Source organism: Corapipo altera, unplaced genomic scaffold (assembly GCF_003945725.1).
Source record: "Corapipo altera isolate COAL_440 unplaced genomic scaffold, ASM394572v1 61411, whole genome shotgun sequence".
Taxonomy (NCBI): domain Eukaryota; kingdom Metazoa; phylum Chordata; class Aves; order Passeriformes; family Pipridae; genus Corapipo; species Corapipo altera.
Genome location: NW_020884875.1, coordinates 23793189 through 23808834, shown reverse-complemented (window position 1 = coordinate 23808834; position 15646 = coordinate 23793189). Strand labels below are relative to the sequence as shown.

Sequence of the window (15646 nt, the reverse complement as noted above, 5' to 3'; positions counted from 1 at the left end):
TCAACCAATATACGCCAGGTGGCAGGCAAACCTTCTACTTCCTTAGCACTCTTAGCACCCTTATAAACCTCTTTCCACATTTTATCCCCCACCTTCTCCCAGCTCTTTACTCTAAATGCAACTGATGTGTTAGCTTCAAAACCTTGCTTTTGACACCATAGCAGCAAATGTTGCAAATCATAATCTTCAAGAGTTACACCTTTATGCTTTAGGAAGTGCTTCCAAGTGGACAGCACCAACTTTTCCTCTTTAGACATCTGATTCCCCATTATCACAGTCTTTGTTCTTGATGGCTCACCTTTTCCAGGTGTCAGTAGTTCTCAGGTCCGGGCCCAGGCAGTTTCCTCACTGTTCTCAGCTACGCCAAGCTCCGTCACCACCATCCGTCGCCCGATGGTCAGTAATGCAGTATCACGTTGAGGGGCACCATATGTCAGTGTAGAGTCGTGATGGCTGATAAAGACACAAGGAGTCAGTTATGTGCAGAAAAGATGTCTTCCTCTTCTTTATTTTCGCATCTGCTTTTTTATACCCCTTGCTAGCAGCAAGAAGTATCCTTATTTTTAGTAAGCAAGAAACAGCGTTTTCATTGGCTAGGTTCTATGGGCGATACATTTGGCAAAGCTCAAGGCTTTATAGCAGTTCCCACATCCTAGGCCTACCAACTTTACAGCCTGCCTTTGTTTTCTCCATTAGGGCTGCGTACTGACTTCCTTGTCGTCAAGGATACACCCGAAAGTTTTCCCAGTCGATATCTCCATCCTGGGAGCTAATAGACCCTGGGAGCTAATTAACCCCTTTAGCTCCATTCTTGCAGCAGCCAGTGGCAAGTTCATCATAAAGCATGATCTTAGGGAGGTAGTAGTCCTGCATCCTTGAGACGTGTCCTGCCCAACGCAGTTGTGTTCTCAGTAACATGGCCTCAATACTTGTGGTTGCTGCTTGTTCTAGAACAGACGTGTTAGTCACATAATCTGATCAGTGGATGTTTAGGATTGTGCAGAGACAGCGCGGATGGAAGTGTCCTAGGAGTCGCAGGTGGTGGCGGTAGATGACCCATGATTCAGATCCATATAAGAGAGTAGACAGCACTATGGCTCTGTAAACACTGATCTTTGTACTTTTCTTCAAGTGTTTATTTTGCCAAACTCTTTTATGAAGCTTTCCGAAGGCACTATATGGCTTTGCTAACTTGTTGTCTATCTCTCCGTCAATCTTACCATCTGAGGAGATAAGGCTACCTAGGTAATTAAACTGCTGGACTGATTTGAGCTCTGACTTGCCAATGGTGATATGGGGATGATGGAAGACTTCCTGAGGTGCAGGTTGATAGAGAACTTCTGTCTTCTTTAAGCTGACTTCCAGCCCCAAAAGCTCAGCAGCGTCTGCAAAGCAGGATGTTAAATGCTGCAGAGCTGCTTCTGTGTGAGCGACGAGGGCAGCATCATCAGCATAAAGCAGCTCCAGACAAGATGGTCTGAGGTCTAAGTATGGGACTTCAGTCGCCTTAGATTGAATAGGCTTCCATCAGTACGGTATTGAATGTAGATACTGTCCTGATCATCGAGGTCTGCCATGGCCCTTTGGAGCATCATGCTGAAAAAGACTGTGAATAGGGTTGGTGCGAGAATGCAGCCTTGTTTCACACCATTAGTTATTAGAAAGGGCTCAGAAAGTGCATTGCCATATCTGACTTGGCCGTGCTGATCCTCAAGGAGTGAGATGATCATTTTAAGGAACTTGTGGGGAACTTGCTGGGTCCTGCACTTTGGCCACAACAACCTACTGCATCGCTACAGGCTGGGGACAGAGTGGCTGGAGAGTAGCCAGGCAGAGAGGGACCTGGGAGTCGTGATTGACAGGAGGTTGAACATGAGCCAGCAGTGTGCCCAGGTGGCCAAGAAGGGCAATGGCATCCTGGTCTGCATCAGGAACAGTGTGGCCAGCAGGACCAAGGAAGTGGTTCTGCCCCTGTGCTCAGCACTGGTGAGGCCACACCTGGAGTACTGTGTCCAGTTCTGGGCCCCTCAGTTCAGGAAAGACGTTGAGGTGCTGGAGCAGGTGCAGAGAAGAGCAACAAGGCTGGTGAAGGAACTGGAGTACAAGTCCTATGAGGAGAGGCTGAGGGAGCTGGGGTTGTTTAGCCTTGAGAAGAGAAGGCTCAGGGGAGACCTCATCGCTCTCTACAACTACCTGAGAGGAGGTTGTAGGCAGGTGGGGGTTGGTCTCTTCTCCCAGGCAATCAGCAGTAGGACAAGAGGGCATGGCCTTAAGCTGCACCAGGGGAGGTTTAGGTTAGACATTAGAAAGAAATTCTTTACAGAGAGGGTAATCAGCCATTGGAATGGGCTGCCCAGGAAAGTGGTGGATTCTCTGTCCCTGGAGGCTTTTAAGATGAGGCTGGATGTGGCACTTAGTGCCATGGTCTAGCAACTGTGGTGGTAGTGGATCAAGGGTTGGACTTGATGATCTCAGAGGTCCTTTCCAACCCGTCTGATTCTATGATTCTCTGATCCTAAACATTCCAAAATCTGCCACAGACCTTTCCTGCTCACAGTATCGAAAACCTTGGTGTGGTCAACAAAGGTTACCTAGAGACCTTTGTTCTGTTCCCTACACTTCTCTTGCAGTTGTCTGAGAAAAAACATCATGTCTGTGGTACTCCTGTTGGCTCTGAAACCACATTGACTTTCAGGTAGAATTCCTTCTGCTATAGTGGGTATTAGTCTGTTCAAAAGTATTCTTGCCAGGATTTTGCCAACAATGGAGAGCAGAGTAATACCACAGTAATTTGAACAGTCTGATTTAACTCCTTTCTTCTTATACAACATGATGATGACTGCATCATGAAGGTCTGATGGTAGTTCACCTAGTTCCCAATAGCGTAGTAAGAACTTGTGAAATTTAGCATGGAGTGCTTGGCCCCCATGTTTCCAGACTTCAGGTGCACCAGATTACTTTGTTTTATTCACGAATTACCATGTAGGTTTTTCTAACAACAGTATAGAGGATGAGTGCAAATATGATTTCAAAAAAACATTACCTGTGTAACTCTTAACTGACCTCCAGCATGTGCCACTGGGAATTACCTTTGATAGAGCTGCATTGTAACAGTTCTAATGCATGTGAATTTTGAAGCAATTACTAAAGAAAACACAGGTTCTTGGAGAAATAATAATGCTGAAAGATGAAGACCAAAATAGAGGGGGATAGTTCTGGCTAAGAACTTACCCTGTTTTCTTGTGTGTTCAGTGCATCTTTATTGTTCTCTGTGGTGACTTTGAATTGCAGTTTGAAGAAATATCTGTTCAGCAGTAAATGAATCATGATTAATAACTTTATCGTGGGCATGTCATCTTCCTTAAAATTAAAACCAAGATTAAATGTCTTTTTCTTTCGTGCCCTGATTTCCCTTCAGAAAACATTTGGTACAAAGGATATTTTAATCAGAAGGCCTTAAAATTACCTTCCTCCTCGAAGCTTGTGACCTTTGCTAGAAACGCCGAATTTTACCCAAGTTAAACCGTACCTGCTAACTCAAGATGAAGGTGAAAAGATAAAAAAAACCAGATTCCTTGCAGCCTCGCTTGGCCTCTGATCAAACTCTCGTGGGAGCGCGGCGGGCGGGGGGCGGGGCGCCGCCTGCCCCGCCTGCGTGGGGCGGACCGGTGCCGCCGCCCGCCGCAGTCAGTGCCGCGAGGGACCGTGGTCGGATCGCCGGTCCCTGTGCACATCCCGGCTTGTTCCCGCGCCCCTGCCCAGCGCCCGCGGGCCGGCGCGCAGCGCAGCGCAGCTCCGGGTGAGCGCCGCCGGAGTGCGCGGGCGGGGGTTGGGCTGCGGCGATGCGGGGACTCCCAGCCGCAAATTCCCGCCTCCATGGGCGGGACCGGCTGCCGAGGGGTGACTGGTGCCCCGAGCCGCCCGGTCGGTGTCTCCGGGGCTCTCCGCGTTTGGAAGTGGACCCACTGCCCTTTCAGAGGGGGAAAAAGTTTGTGCGGCGCGGATCGGTGCGAAGTTGGGCTGACTTAGGCGAGCGTCTGCGGCATCTCTGCGGGGGGACGAGGGAGAAGGCGGGGCGGCCGGGATGCTGCGCTGCGCTCCACCGGGGTCTGGGGTCCGCTGTGTCGGGAGCGGTCTGGCACGGCAGGCCGTGCAAATTCCAGGACAGGAGAGAGCCCAAGCGCTTTTCCCGTACCCCGTTCGTGTGATGGTCAGGGAAGCGCGATCACCGGTCCGTCGCCGCCGGCTGCGCACGGCAGCGACGGTGCCATTCCGGTGACTTTCCAGCTTAATGTTTTTGTGGCAGTCCGTCGAGTAGTAACCCTGAGATGGAAAATAAAATATCTCCGCTGCGGTGCTGTATCTTGAGGATAGAGTATGTCTTCATGACATCTGCTTAATATGGAAACTGAAAAAAAAATCAGGAGAAACTGCAAGTTACTTAATAACTTTTATGGAAATAACTGCATGTAATAGCTGAAATCCTGCATTTGAGAATACAAAATCAATCTTCTACTGACTAATAGATTGTTCAGTATTCAAATGTTGCTGCAAATTACTTGAATAAGAGATGTAACAAAGTATTTTTTGGGCAGTAATACTAATAATCAGTTCTATTAAGAGAGTATCTTATATCTTGTTTCATATAAAATGCACACTACTGAACATGATGCATATGTAACTAATTTCTACATTACAAATATTCTTCCAGTTCAATAACCGAAGAACTTCTTGTTGTCTAGAGGGTTTTTTCTGTTTTAGAAGTGCCGTTGATCCAGTATGCTCCTCTCTGGCATACCTGAATAGTCATTCTCACAAAATTTCTCACCATTTCATTTTTTTCATTATCAACTCTTTTGTAAATCTAAACTATTTTCTTAAGGATCTTTAAGAGGAGCACTTTTAAAAGGTACCACATAGGTATTCTTAGTAACATTCTACATTTATAGCTGAATGCTTGACATAAACCCAAACAAAACCAGGGGTGATTGTAAATTTTGTCTTGACTCATCCAAGCTAATGTCCTAGGTCTGATCAGAAGCAAGTTGAGTTCTCTATAAACCTGAGTCGATTTTACAGAGGAGCTGAAGACACTGCATTTCGATCCCGTTCCAACAGCATTGTGTTTTATGTACATATCAATGACTGTTGCTCTGTGCATACATAATATTTCAATTAATGCTGCCTCAGCTGCCTAAAGGTCTGATGAGATGCTTGCTAGCATATTGCTTGTTTTTTTTCAGACATTATTGCTCCTGCATTTGGGATTTGGACATTACACGATCATAGTAGAAAGTAATTACATGAGATAATAATCTTTGGTAAATAGTAATTTCTTCATTTTTATGGAAGATCTGTGGACAGTTTTTACCTTCCACTAGGTTTTTTTTTTGTCAGCAACTGAGGAGGGCAGTGGCTCATAGGCATATGAGAGGCATAAAATGATCAGAATATTGATAGACTGTTATCCACAGTTACTGCTTTAACAAAAATGGCATTACTTTGTCTGGTGGGATGTGACAGGTCTTTATGCTACAGTTGGTAGTATTCTGCTTTAAATTTTAAATGTCACTCAGTCTTTTAGGAGCTTCTAATTACATGCCCTTTCACTAATATTAATAATATGTTTGTCCTTTTAAGACTAATGAAGAAAATACATCCTGCGAAGAGTAAAAGTACTTGATTCTGGGAAGACTCTTAAAGCACCTCTAACTTCAAAGCTGGAGAAAAGTATGAAGGAACAGTTCATCTGACTCCCTCGGCATCTCACACGAAATGGCTCTTCAGAAAAAAACTCTTGCTGGTGTCTTGGAGGAATGGTGTTTGGAAGAACCACTGTTTGGTTGCAGATGGCACCAGAATGTTCGGAAAAAACTGAGACTGATACGAATCGTAGGGCTTCTTGTTAGTGTAGTGGCCATTAGTACTTTCTCGCTTTCAATGAGTGCCTTTTTCAAGATGGAACCACATAGCATGGCACTGGTCAACAGCCTAGACAGCCAAAAGCTGGTGCGTGGGCACCAAAGAACTCTGTTGGATTTCACCGAACAGAATCAAAATGGCACTCTAGACCCACATGCTTCTATGAAATATGAAACTGGGCATGACAATGAAACAGATGATCATTCAAAGGGAGAGTATCCCACAGACCTTTTCTCTCTTGAGGAGAGAAGACAAGGAGCAGTGATCCTGCATATAATTGGAATGATTTACATGTTTATAGCCTTAGCTATAGTCTGTGATGAGTTCTTTGTTCCTTCCTTGACTGTCATCACTGAAAAACTGGCCATTTCTGATGATGTGGCAGGGGCAACCTTCATGGCTGCTGGTGGGTCAGCCCCAGAACTCTTCACTTCTTTAATAGGAGTGTTTATATCCCACAGCAATGTTGGCATTGGTACAATAGTGGGATCTGCCGTGTTCAATATCCTATTTGTTATTGGAATGTGTGCTTTATTTTCTAAAGAGATCTTGAACCTTACATGGTGGCCACTCTTTCGAGATATGTCCTTTTACATCATTGACTTGATCTTGCTAATCATCTTTTTTCTGGATAACTTCATAATGTGGTGGGAAAGCGTAACACTCCTGACAGCGTATTTTTTCTATGTGACTTTCATGAAGTTCAATGTTCAAGTAGAAGAATGGGTGAAGAAATTTTTAAACAGGAACAAGGTTGAGAAGGTAACAACAGATGCTGAAGGAAAGGTTGGTCAATTTTTATTGAATTATATGTAATAATGTCCTTGTAAGTGCTGAGCCCTTTGATATCATAAGGATCCTAATATGGTACAGTAACCAATATAAAATAGTTCCATGTTTTGCTCAAATGTCTTTTTGTTTAGTCAAAACTGACTGAAAATAAAAAACAAGAGTAGACTTCTAGTGAATCAGTTTAGCTTCGGAATTATCCTGATCACACAGAAAGAAAGAAAAAAAAAGCCAGCAAAAAGACACAAACCTTTACTCAGCAGTTTGGCACATTGATGAGGTCTGAAATATAGCTACTATTTTTTCCCTAAGCTTTTGGATAAAGCAGTAACAATATCTGGAGAGAATCTTGTGACAAAATTTGGGGTTTTAAAGACTTTTAATGCACTCAAAAACTCCCAGATTACTCAGAACAGTATACGAAGGTATTTTTAAATGCATTTTTCATCTACTGATGCTGATAATAAACTAATAACTTCCTGCTGTAATTAGTGGCAATTACATGAAAGAAATCTCTCGAAAAACAGGCAAAACTCATAGGTCCTCTGTTTAAGGAGGATGTTTCCCGTTTATGGTATTTCCAACTATGCAAACTAATTTTTGACCTCAAGTAGAGAATGAAAGTTATGCGCAGAGGGCTTGGTGGGTCTTCAGCAAATATTATAATCTTTTAACCAGCTCTCTTTTTAGAGCAGGCAATATTTAAGGGACCTATGAAGCTGAAGTCATAAATACATATATATGTAGTAGTATTTTAATTGGATGCTTAATTCTGAAATTGAATTGCCTGTTTTTATGTGACGTTGGGGTTATTCATCAGATAAGGTTGTATTATGCAGTAATTACTCAAAGTATCAGGCAGTTAGCTGTTCACTGTTTCGTTTCTTTTGTTTAACAGTCCTGTATGAAGGGTTTGGAAGAGACGCAATCCACTGATATAAATGCACAAGCATATAAACAGACCACATATAACTATAGAGAAGACCACTCGTTTGTGACTCATGGAAGCCTACTTTTGAAGAGAGAGCTGGATATTTTAGCAGTTATGACAGGTGCATTCAGTTTTAGGGCAAGATACAAAACAAGTCCACCAAAATTAAAATCTAGAAATTCTCATTTATTTATTTTATTTTCTAATTGGGTTTAACAGCTGTACACTTACTTGTAACTTTATCTTTTTCACTTTTGTTCTGGTTTTTGGGGTTTTTTCCCCAAAAATTAACATACTCGTCTTTATCTTTCTCAAAATACTCAATTGGGATTTTATAAGTAAATGAAAAGAAAGGTCAACAGCAACAAAGTACTTGCTCTAATTAATGAAGGGCTTCTTTAACTATGTTAGTTGGTTTCTAAGTAATGTAAGATTTCACAGTGCATTGTAAGCACTTTGACAGTTTGTGCTAATGTGTGTAATGCTAGGAAGACTATGGTGTATGAAGCAACCATTTAATGCGCTTTCATCTGCCCATAAACTGGACAGAAAATGTAAATCTATAACTGGTCTTAAACAATTATCAATATGAAAAGCAACTGCCTCATGTTGTTCAGGCTATAGGGTGAGGTAGAGTAGCTATATACCAAAGTAAATGCTCAATTATTTTGAACTGAACAGAAGAATAAATCATTTGCAAGCCATTTTCAACATTATTTATATTTGAAGTAATCTGGATGGACTTGATTTTTAAAGATACCTTTAGGACCACTCATTGTTTCCTATTTCAATTACTTAGAGTTTGTTCATAATATAGGTACACAATTTCAGATAGGGATGAAAAAAATCAGAAAAGTGGCTACTTTTCCTAAAAAAAGCTTTGAGTTGTATGTTTCATGAAAATATTTTTCCTGAATTATCTTGAAGCTAATTAAAATGATAAAATAATGTGTTCACAAATCATTTAGGGGTAAAGGGAGATAAAAGATGCTCTAATTTTGTTGCAATTTAGCTAATAAATATTTTCTGCTTCCTGGTGAAAACAGCTTCTGAAGGTGTCAGACCATGGTTTTCCTCTTTAAGTCATGCTGTAAATACATGTTTTTGAATATTCCATTGACACTTTCAAATTATAAGTCATTATGAATTATTTTATTCTTCGGTGGAACAGCATTTAGCAAGATGGATGAACTCATGATTTTCTCATAGCAAGAATTATGTTACAGATTATGTTCTTTGGAAGGAATCCCTGTGAAGTTCTGTGTTCATTTATTTACTATTATTAGACAATTGTTTTTCTTGCTTTTAAATTAAAAACAAACAAACAAAAAAAAGAAGAAAAAAAACACAAGGAAAAAAACCTATCACATATCCTAGGCCTGATAGAGATGTCTAGTTTTTTTAGCTTAAAAGTTACTGTCTAAAGCAAAGGATAAAATCTTTTTATAGTCTGAGATCTGGTGCCTAGTACCAAATGCAATACACGTGTGTTTATTTCCTAAACACTGAGGGTTTTAAGTATCACGGAAGTGATACTCTTGGCTATTGGTGGCAAAGGATGCTTAGTTTCTACAGTGTTAGCTGTTAGCTTAGATTGTTCCAAGTCATCAAGATTGTGATTTGTCAATGCAAAATAAAATTGTATATAATCAAGTTGGTATACTAAACACATACTTTGCACTCTCAGGGACTTTCTCATAGAAGCTTTTTCACTCTCTTTTCCCCAGTTAGGGCAGAGAATTGCTAGGCAGCTCTCTGAAACTGGTGGGTTAGTGTGTCTTGGAATAATTTTATTTCGGGAGAGTGTAGAAAATTCTCTTTCCTCTAACCAACACTCCCTCTGCCTATCTGTTGTTGATTCTGCTGCTGCCAAACTGGCAAGTGTTCTGCTAAAAAAACTTGTGTGTCGTATTTATCTTTAAGACTGTTGTAATCTGAAAGCAGCTCAAGAAATTTGAGAAATCTAAATAAGGCATCATAAAGCTGGATAGTTGAAGGGTTAGGTTGCTTATTAACAAGCAAGTATCAAAGAGTAAAAATCTGATCAGATAAAAAACCTCTTGAGATACTAAAATGTGTTTTAATGTTGAGTATTTTTATTATCAGTTGTCTTGAAGAGTTGAAGAAAATTTTACATTCTCAAGGACACTATTTCCCATGAGAAAAGGTCTTAGATATGAAAGATTTTTCTACTTAGCTTTCACCTGCTCTAGATGTATTCGTGAGGTTGCTCGAATGCACGTGTATCTTTGTAGATGCCTTTCAGATTCCTTTCCCATTTTTAAGAATTAAAGCACATTTTTTTTGTACTAGAAAAGTGTTACTATTTGAACTTAGCTAGTTTTTCTGATCTTATTTTCTTTAGTATGTTGGTTAGTTTTACAAATGTGAATGTAGACAGAGTACTCTATATGAATTTCATTGTACTCACTATTTTCCTTCACAAGCTTTCAAACAAATACAGTCTGGACTATTAAAGGGTTCACATTGAGAAAATCTGGTAACTTGAATTTTCTGAACAATGTTGTGACACCGATGAGAACAGACTACAAGCTTTATGCATTTAGAGTTCATAGGGTGTATTGGCAAGATCCTGTTTGAACTGTGGAGAGCTGAAGTGTGGAGAGCCCCATGTAACCATCAAGGAAGCCTCATACTGAGGAATGCCAGAGATCACTGTGAAAAGGATGAAAAAAAAGGAGAATAGATGAAAAAGCGAGACAACGTGAAAAGACAAAAAGCAGATTGTTTTTAAGTTGTACAATGTAGGATGGCATATGGCATACGCAGATCAAGATGGGTCCCTGACAAGTGACACTGAGCCCTATGAGCTGCTCTGAATATGCCGTACAGTAGGTAGTATGATCCCACCACCAGATATACCCACAAGTTCCTTCCAGCCTAACTTATTCTGTGGCATGATTTTTAGGTTTTATGTAGCTATCCTGCAAAGATGATTTTTTAGGACTGAGGTAGAAACTTTTAAATTAATTTTACATCTTCCTCAGCTGAATGAAGATGTTTAAAAACAGAAGCCTGAAATTGAGTATGATGGACTGGAAGAGGAAAATGGGAAAAGCTGATGTTCAAAGTTCTTAAAAATTAGGCTTTTTTGACCCTCTGCTAAGGTTTCAACCTTTTCTTGTTATCTGTCCTGGTGAAGATACGTTGAATATATTATGTTGTGGTAAAACATCATGTGAAACCACATTTCAGTTGTTAAGTACTTTCTTTAATGTAGCATGGAGATCACTGCAGAAATGCTTGAATCTGATGATTCAGGAAATAAAACAATTCTGTTTGGCAGCTAGAAGAACAGAATGTGGGTGGCACAAGGATATTGTGCAATGACATCTGTTTCACTGACAGTAGCATTTTAGATAAATAGCTTATGGTACAGTTAAGACAGTTTTTCTACATTTCTGGAGAACTACATTTGGAAAATAAGCTTTTTTTACCAACAAGGCATAGTTAATATTTTATTGCCAATTTTGTTGTCTTAAGAGACTTGAATAGCTTGTGTGTGATATTTTAAGATCCACATTGATCTCAAGTGCTGCCACGTTGCATTTGATGGCAGTGTTTGCATTCTAAAGGAACAGTTGTTAACAGTATTTTTAGGTACTTCTCTGCTTAGTGGCTGTATTAACTCTACATATGCACAGTCACTATTATAATGTATGATCTAATATGTGTCCGTTATAGGGAAAATATGAATTATCTGTATGCATATAGGAAAAACTGAAACTCCTGACCAGTTCTTTTTCAGGGCTTCTTAATGTTGAATCCACAGTAACTGTAACTTTATCTATAGAATAAGTTTTCTTCTCTCACTACCAACAAAAGATTTTTTTCATAGTTTTCATAGTTCATAGTGTTTCATGTTCTTAGGGAGATCAGAGTCTTATTCTACAGACATTTCACAGTTGGTCTACTTATGCAAGTGTGTGTGTGAATATAGAGCTATGATATCTGGATCTTGCAAGGTAGCTACATTGTTTAAAATATGTTTGGAATGTGAGCATCATCACTGTCATTGTCCCATCTTTTGCTTCGATAGAAGTCTGGTTTTGTGTCACATTTTATCTGCTTTTATTATATCAAAAATTTTTAAGCTACTTCTGTGTTAACTTAATGTTACTCCAGTAGCAGTAACTGTTAGTTTGCCTTGGGTTTTTAGGATTGCTGTTTCAGTTTAGGGCTATTAACTGACATAACCAAAGGCTGGCACTTTATATATGCAACTATTAGTACAGTGAAATGGATACTATTCTCTGTTTCTTTTAGCACCTCTCAGTAATTTGTTGACTACAAAACAATGATTATCGTTTTCACTGCTGAATCTCTTATTTTGTACGTTTGAAGCCTGGTAATGAACAAAAGTGACAGCAGGCAAATGTAGTGTAGATTAAATGCTCTTAAATCATGGGCATCCACTAAGATTCATTAGTCAGCCCTTACTAATTATACTGGGAAAAAGAAAGCTAAAACTGTGCCACCTTTAATTAATAGCAAAGGGAAAACATACTCATCAATATATTAGAAAAATAAAGAGCATATGTAATTAAAAAGAAGTCAGATGATACTTCTTAGAGGCTGCACAAAACCAACTGTGTTGGCAATTGTTCACCATGCTGTATTTCAGAACTCCAGACATGATTGAATTTGTTGTGCCAGAAGCTGTACAAGGAGAGGAATATGAAGTCCCAAAGTCTTGAGAGTTTATAAATGTTTTTCCGTACTTTAGTCCAGATTGTCAACAGAATGTGGGAGCTACAGAAGACTGTAGGTGGAATTTCAATCCCCAAATCAATATACCAGACCTCAAAATATCTGCCTGATTTGGGGTCCTTAATCTCTGAAGGAGCTTTACTTTAAAACAGAGAAAAACAGAGAAGATGTTCAGATGCCATTGTTTTGCTTCCAGGCTTGTTCAGAAATGCCAGGCCTGGGTACAGCAGCATAGTACATCTGCTTTTCCATCTGACCATATTCCTCTACTTTTTCCCCCAGTAGTTCTCCAGATTTACCTCACGAATAAAAGTTTAACAAAATCCAGTGACTTTTGCAAGTTCTTCAGATTTTGGTGATGAGAGGGCTCAAATTCTGTGCCATTACATACAGATCTCCCACATTCATTGCTCATTTTCAGTGGAGCTGCACTCATTATATTTTGAGTGGTAAGGCACAGCTGACTCCCCTATTTTTCTTGTCTTGTTTTGAATGGCAATAGTGAGCCTTCCACGACATGTGTTTTAAAGTGTGTGTATGGGATGGGAGTGGTGGAAGCTGCCCTAGAGCAGTGCTTGTTGAGGGTGCCACACTTATAGTGATGCTTTGGGCACTGCTGACTTTGGGGTGACCTTGGCCTTTCTGAGTGGTGACACTCCCCAGGCAGCCAACAGTGCACTGCCAGGCCCACAGGACAAAAAAATTAGATTTGATGAAGTGCTTCTTCCCTGCTGATGATCTGGGTTTTTTTTGGTTTTATTAGTAGGAGTCAGTTTTCCACTGCCAACTGCAGAGGTGAGAAAAGAGATTCTTTTTTGTTCTTTCTGCTCTGATTTTTTTCCCCCAAGAATTCATGGATTTTGCTTTTGCAACTGTAGCATAAGATTATAGCCAATTCAATTTTTTTACTGCATAATGGATAGTATGTTCAGGCTGAAGAAAGTTCTACAACAAAAGAGATGTATAAGTGGAAGTCAGGAAAGTTCTGAAAAATAAGGTATGTGCCCCTACTTGTCTTAAAAAGATCTGTGTGAAATAAATGAGTATTAAGTGTTTTATACACAGGATATAGAACACATGGGAAAATATTTTTGAGATGAGTGTAGGTAAACAGCTGTAACATCTGTAACAAGACATATCTATCTAGCAACCTCTTTTGCTCTTTATAAAATAAATTTCAATATAAATAATACTTCCTAGTTTCTCCCTAGACATTTACCATGCCTAACCTGCAAACTGTGACCAGAGTGGTGTTCCTAAGTCTGTAGAATAAAAAATGGAGTTTCTTTGCCTTAACCTAGTTTAGCCATATTCCATTGTATTCAGTCAGCTTTTATTTAAACATTGTTTTTTATTATTTATTATTTAACTTAATGGCTGATTCCATAAATCTATGTGGCAGTAAGTGTGCTATTGGCACAAACTAGAGATTCAAATTCTGTCATGGTGCTGACAATTATTTTAGAACCTACAATGACAAGATAGAGCAAATACTGGGTAATTGTAATGAATTTATTATGCACAGATATGCATCATAAGAGGAGACATAGGAGGTTTATAAAAAGAAAGGTGGCTGGTTTTGTGATTAATTTTTTTTACTCAAAACCCCTTATTAAGTACTTATCTGAAAATCACTATCTTCCTTTATCAGTACAACCCAAATATCTTAGTAATACTTAGCTGTGCATTTAAAAATGCTGGAAATTTGGCCTGTGAAATAAAACTCCTTCTTATAGAATGCTCTTGACACCGTACTGTTCTAAGACAAGCATAAATGTTTTAACTATTATTAATTTACTATTATTAATACCAAAGTATTGAGATGATAATCTGGTCTCCATTAGACTAGGTCCTTAGACAATTGTATGAAATCACAGTTCCTCCTCTCAGTAACTCACGGTGTAAAAAGATAAATACTATTCAGAGTACCTGCTGAGAAGAACATGATTTATCATGTATACAGTTTTATTTACATTGATATATGCTTACTCTTCTCTACAGTTAGCATACCATCAGTCTTTTCCTTCTCACCCAAGCTGTGACTGAGTTGTTGATTATTTATTAAACATAAATGTTCTAGAAATAATTTAAAGAAATAGTTTATTTCTCCAAGTGATCTAGCAATAGATCTTTGCAAGTGTTAGTCAATGATACATCTGGTAGAAGGCAGCATCTTTTTGTATAACAGGACCTAAGTCAAAGTAGTACTATTGTTGCTCTGTTTTGCTTTTGGAGAAAACAGGCAGATCAGATGGTATGGGTTTAGTTTGGTTTTATTGTAAATTTGTGTGTGTAAAATTCTTGCAATTGTATTGTTAAGTGCAGGTCAGTGACACAGGCAAACTGAAAATCTCAAGTTACAGCAGCCTTAGGGCATGCTCTTGGCAAACAAATTACATCTAACAGACAATATATTGTAGTATGTTACCACATTTCATTATTTTGCAGGCAATACCTGTATCGTAGAGGACATACAGTTGGTATTTGCTGTCATTGGTCGTTCGTTGGTTTACATGTGTTCCTATCTGAAAAAAGGAAATGAAAAAAAATACAGTATTGGAAAAACATCATTGCCTTGCTGGGTCTTGGGTCTTGGGAGAGCAATGTGAATTTTATGTGTCGATCATGTATTTGTTTCTACAGCAGGTGGAGGGTTCAGAGCTTGTGTTGCCTCCAAAGCAGCTCTATCTAGCAGTATAACTACTGCTTTGCCTTAACCAACAGTGGCTCACTTTGGGTGATTTTACTGTCCCTGCCAGATGCAATTTCATCAGGGCAGTTCAAAGAACAGCTACTGCTCAGTTACTGTGTTTTGCACTATTCCATTACTATTCCTATGTTCTCTGTATTGTGATTTACATGAATAGCTATAAATAGCTATGTTCTTGGATGACTTCCTTTGTGCAATGATATTAAAATTGCTATGAAGCCCTACACTTAAGGGATTAATAAATTGGCACAAAATTTTTTCTTGTTTGAGGAAGAATAAAGATAGCAGGGAATTTGTACTACAAACTACACTGACAAATTAATCAAAAATTTTCCTCAGGAATTAATCCTGCTTTATCACTTCTTAACTGCTTAACGCTGAGAGTCTAGTCTGAAGTCAGCAGTAATACCGGTGACATTTATTGCATAACCAACTAGTGTAAACTCTTCACCCTCTCACATTGCTGTAAAACAGCTCTAGTGGATATAGAGCACTAAGGAAAAGGCACGTCTGCTGTCACAGCCTGTGTTGGGTGACCTTCAAGGCTTCATTCAAGACCTGTC

The 15646-nt window shown here is 39.5% G+C and overlaps 1 protein-coding gene and 1 long non-coding RNA gene across 6 annotated transcripts in view; one reads left to right on the top strand and one right to left on the bottom strand.

The window, feature by feature from the left end:
- The first annotated feature begins 3689 nt into the window (after positions 1-3689).
- Positions 3690-15646, top strand: part of SLC24A2 (solute carrier family 24 member 2) — a 122293-nt gene continuing 110336 nt past the window's right edge. For 4 of the 5 annotated variants that reach the window (XR_003526245.1, XR_003526243.1, XM_027634729.1 and 1 more), the window contains exons 1-2: positions 3690-3799; positions 5641-6708. Coding sequence is in view for 2 of the 5 variants with exons in the window: in XM_027634729.1 (XP_027490530.1) it covers positions 5776-6708 (933 nt within the window). In the remaining 3 variants the exon portion in view is untranslated. Of the gene's footprint in view, positions 3800-3893; positions 4008-5640; positions 6709-15646 lie in introns of those variants that run through there. The other variant, XR_003526244.1, reaches the window with a different exon arrangement.
- Positions 10137-14994, bottom strand: LOC113943229. The gene is made up of 3 exons (XR_003526246.1): positions 14829-14994; positions 14184-14302; positions 10137-10318 (listed from the first exon to the last, which is right to left on the bottom strand). It is a non-coding gene; the product is annotated as an uncharacterized LOC113943229 (long non-coding RNA).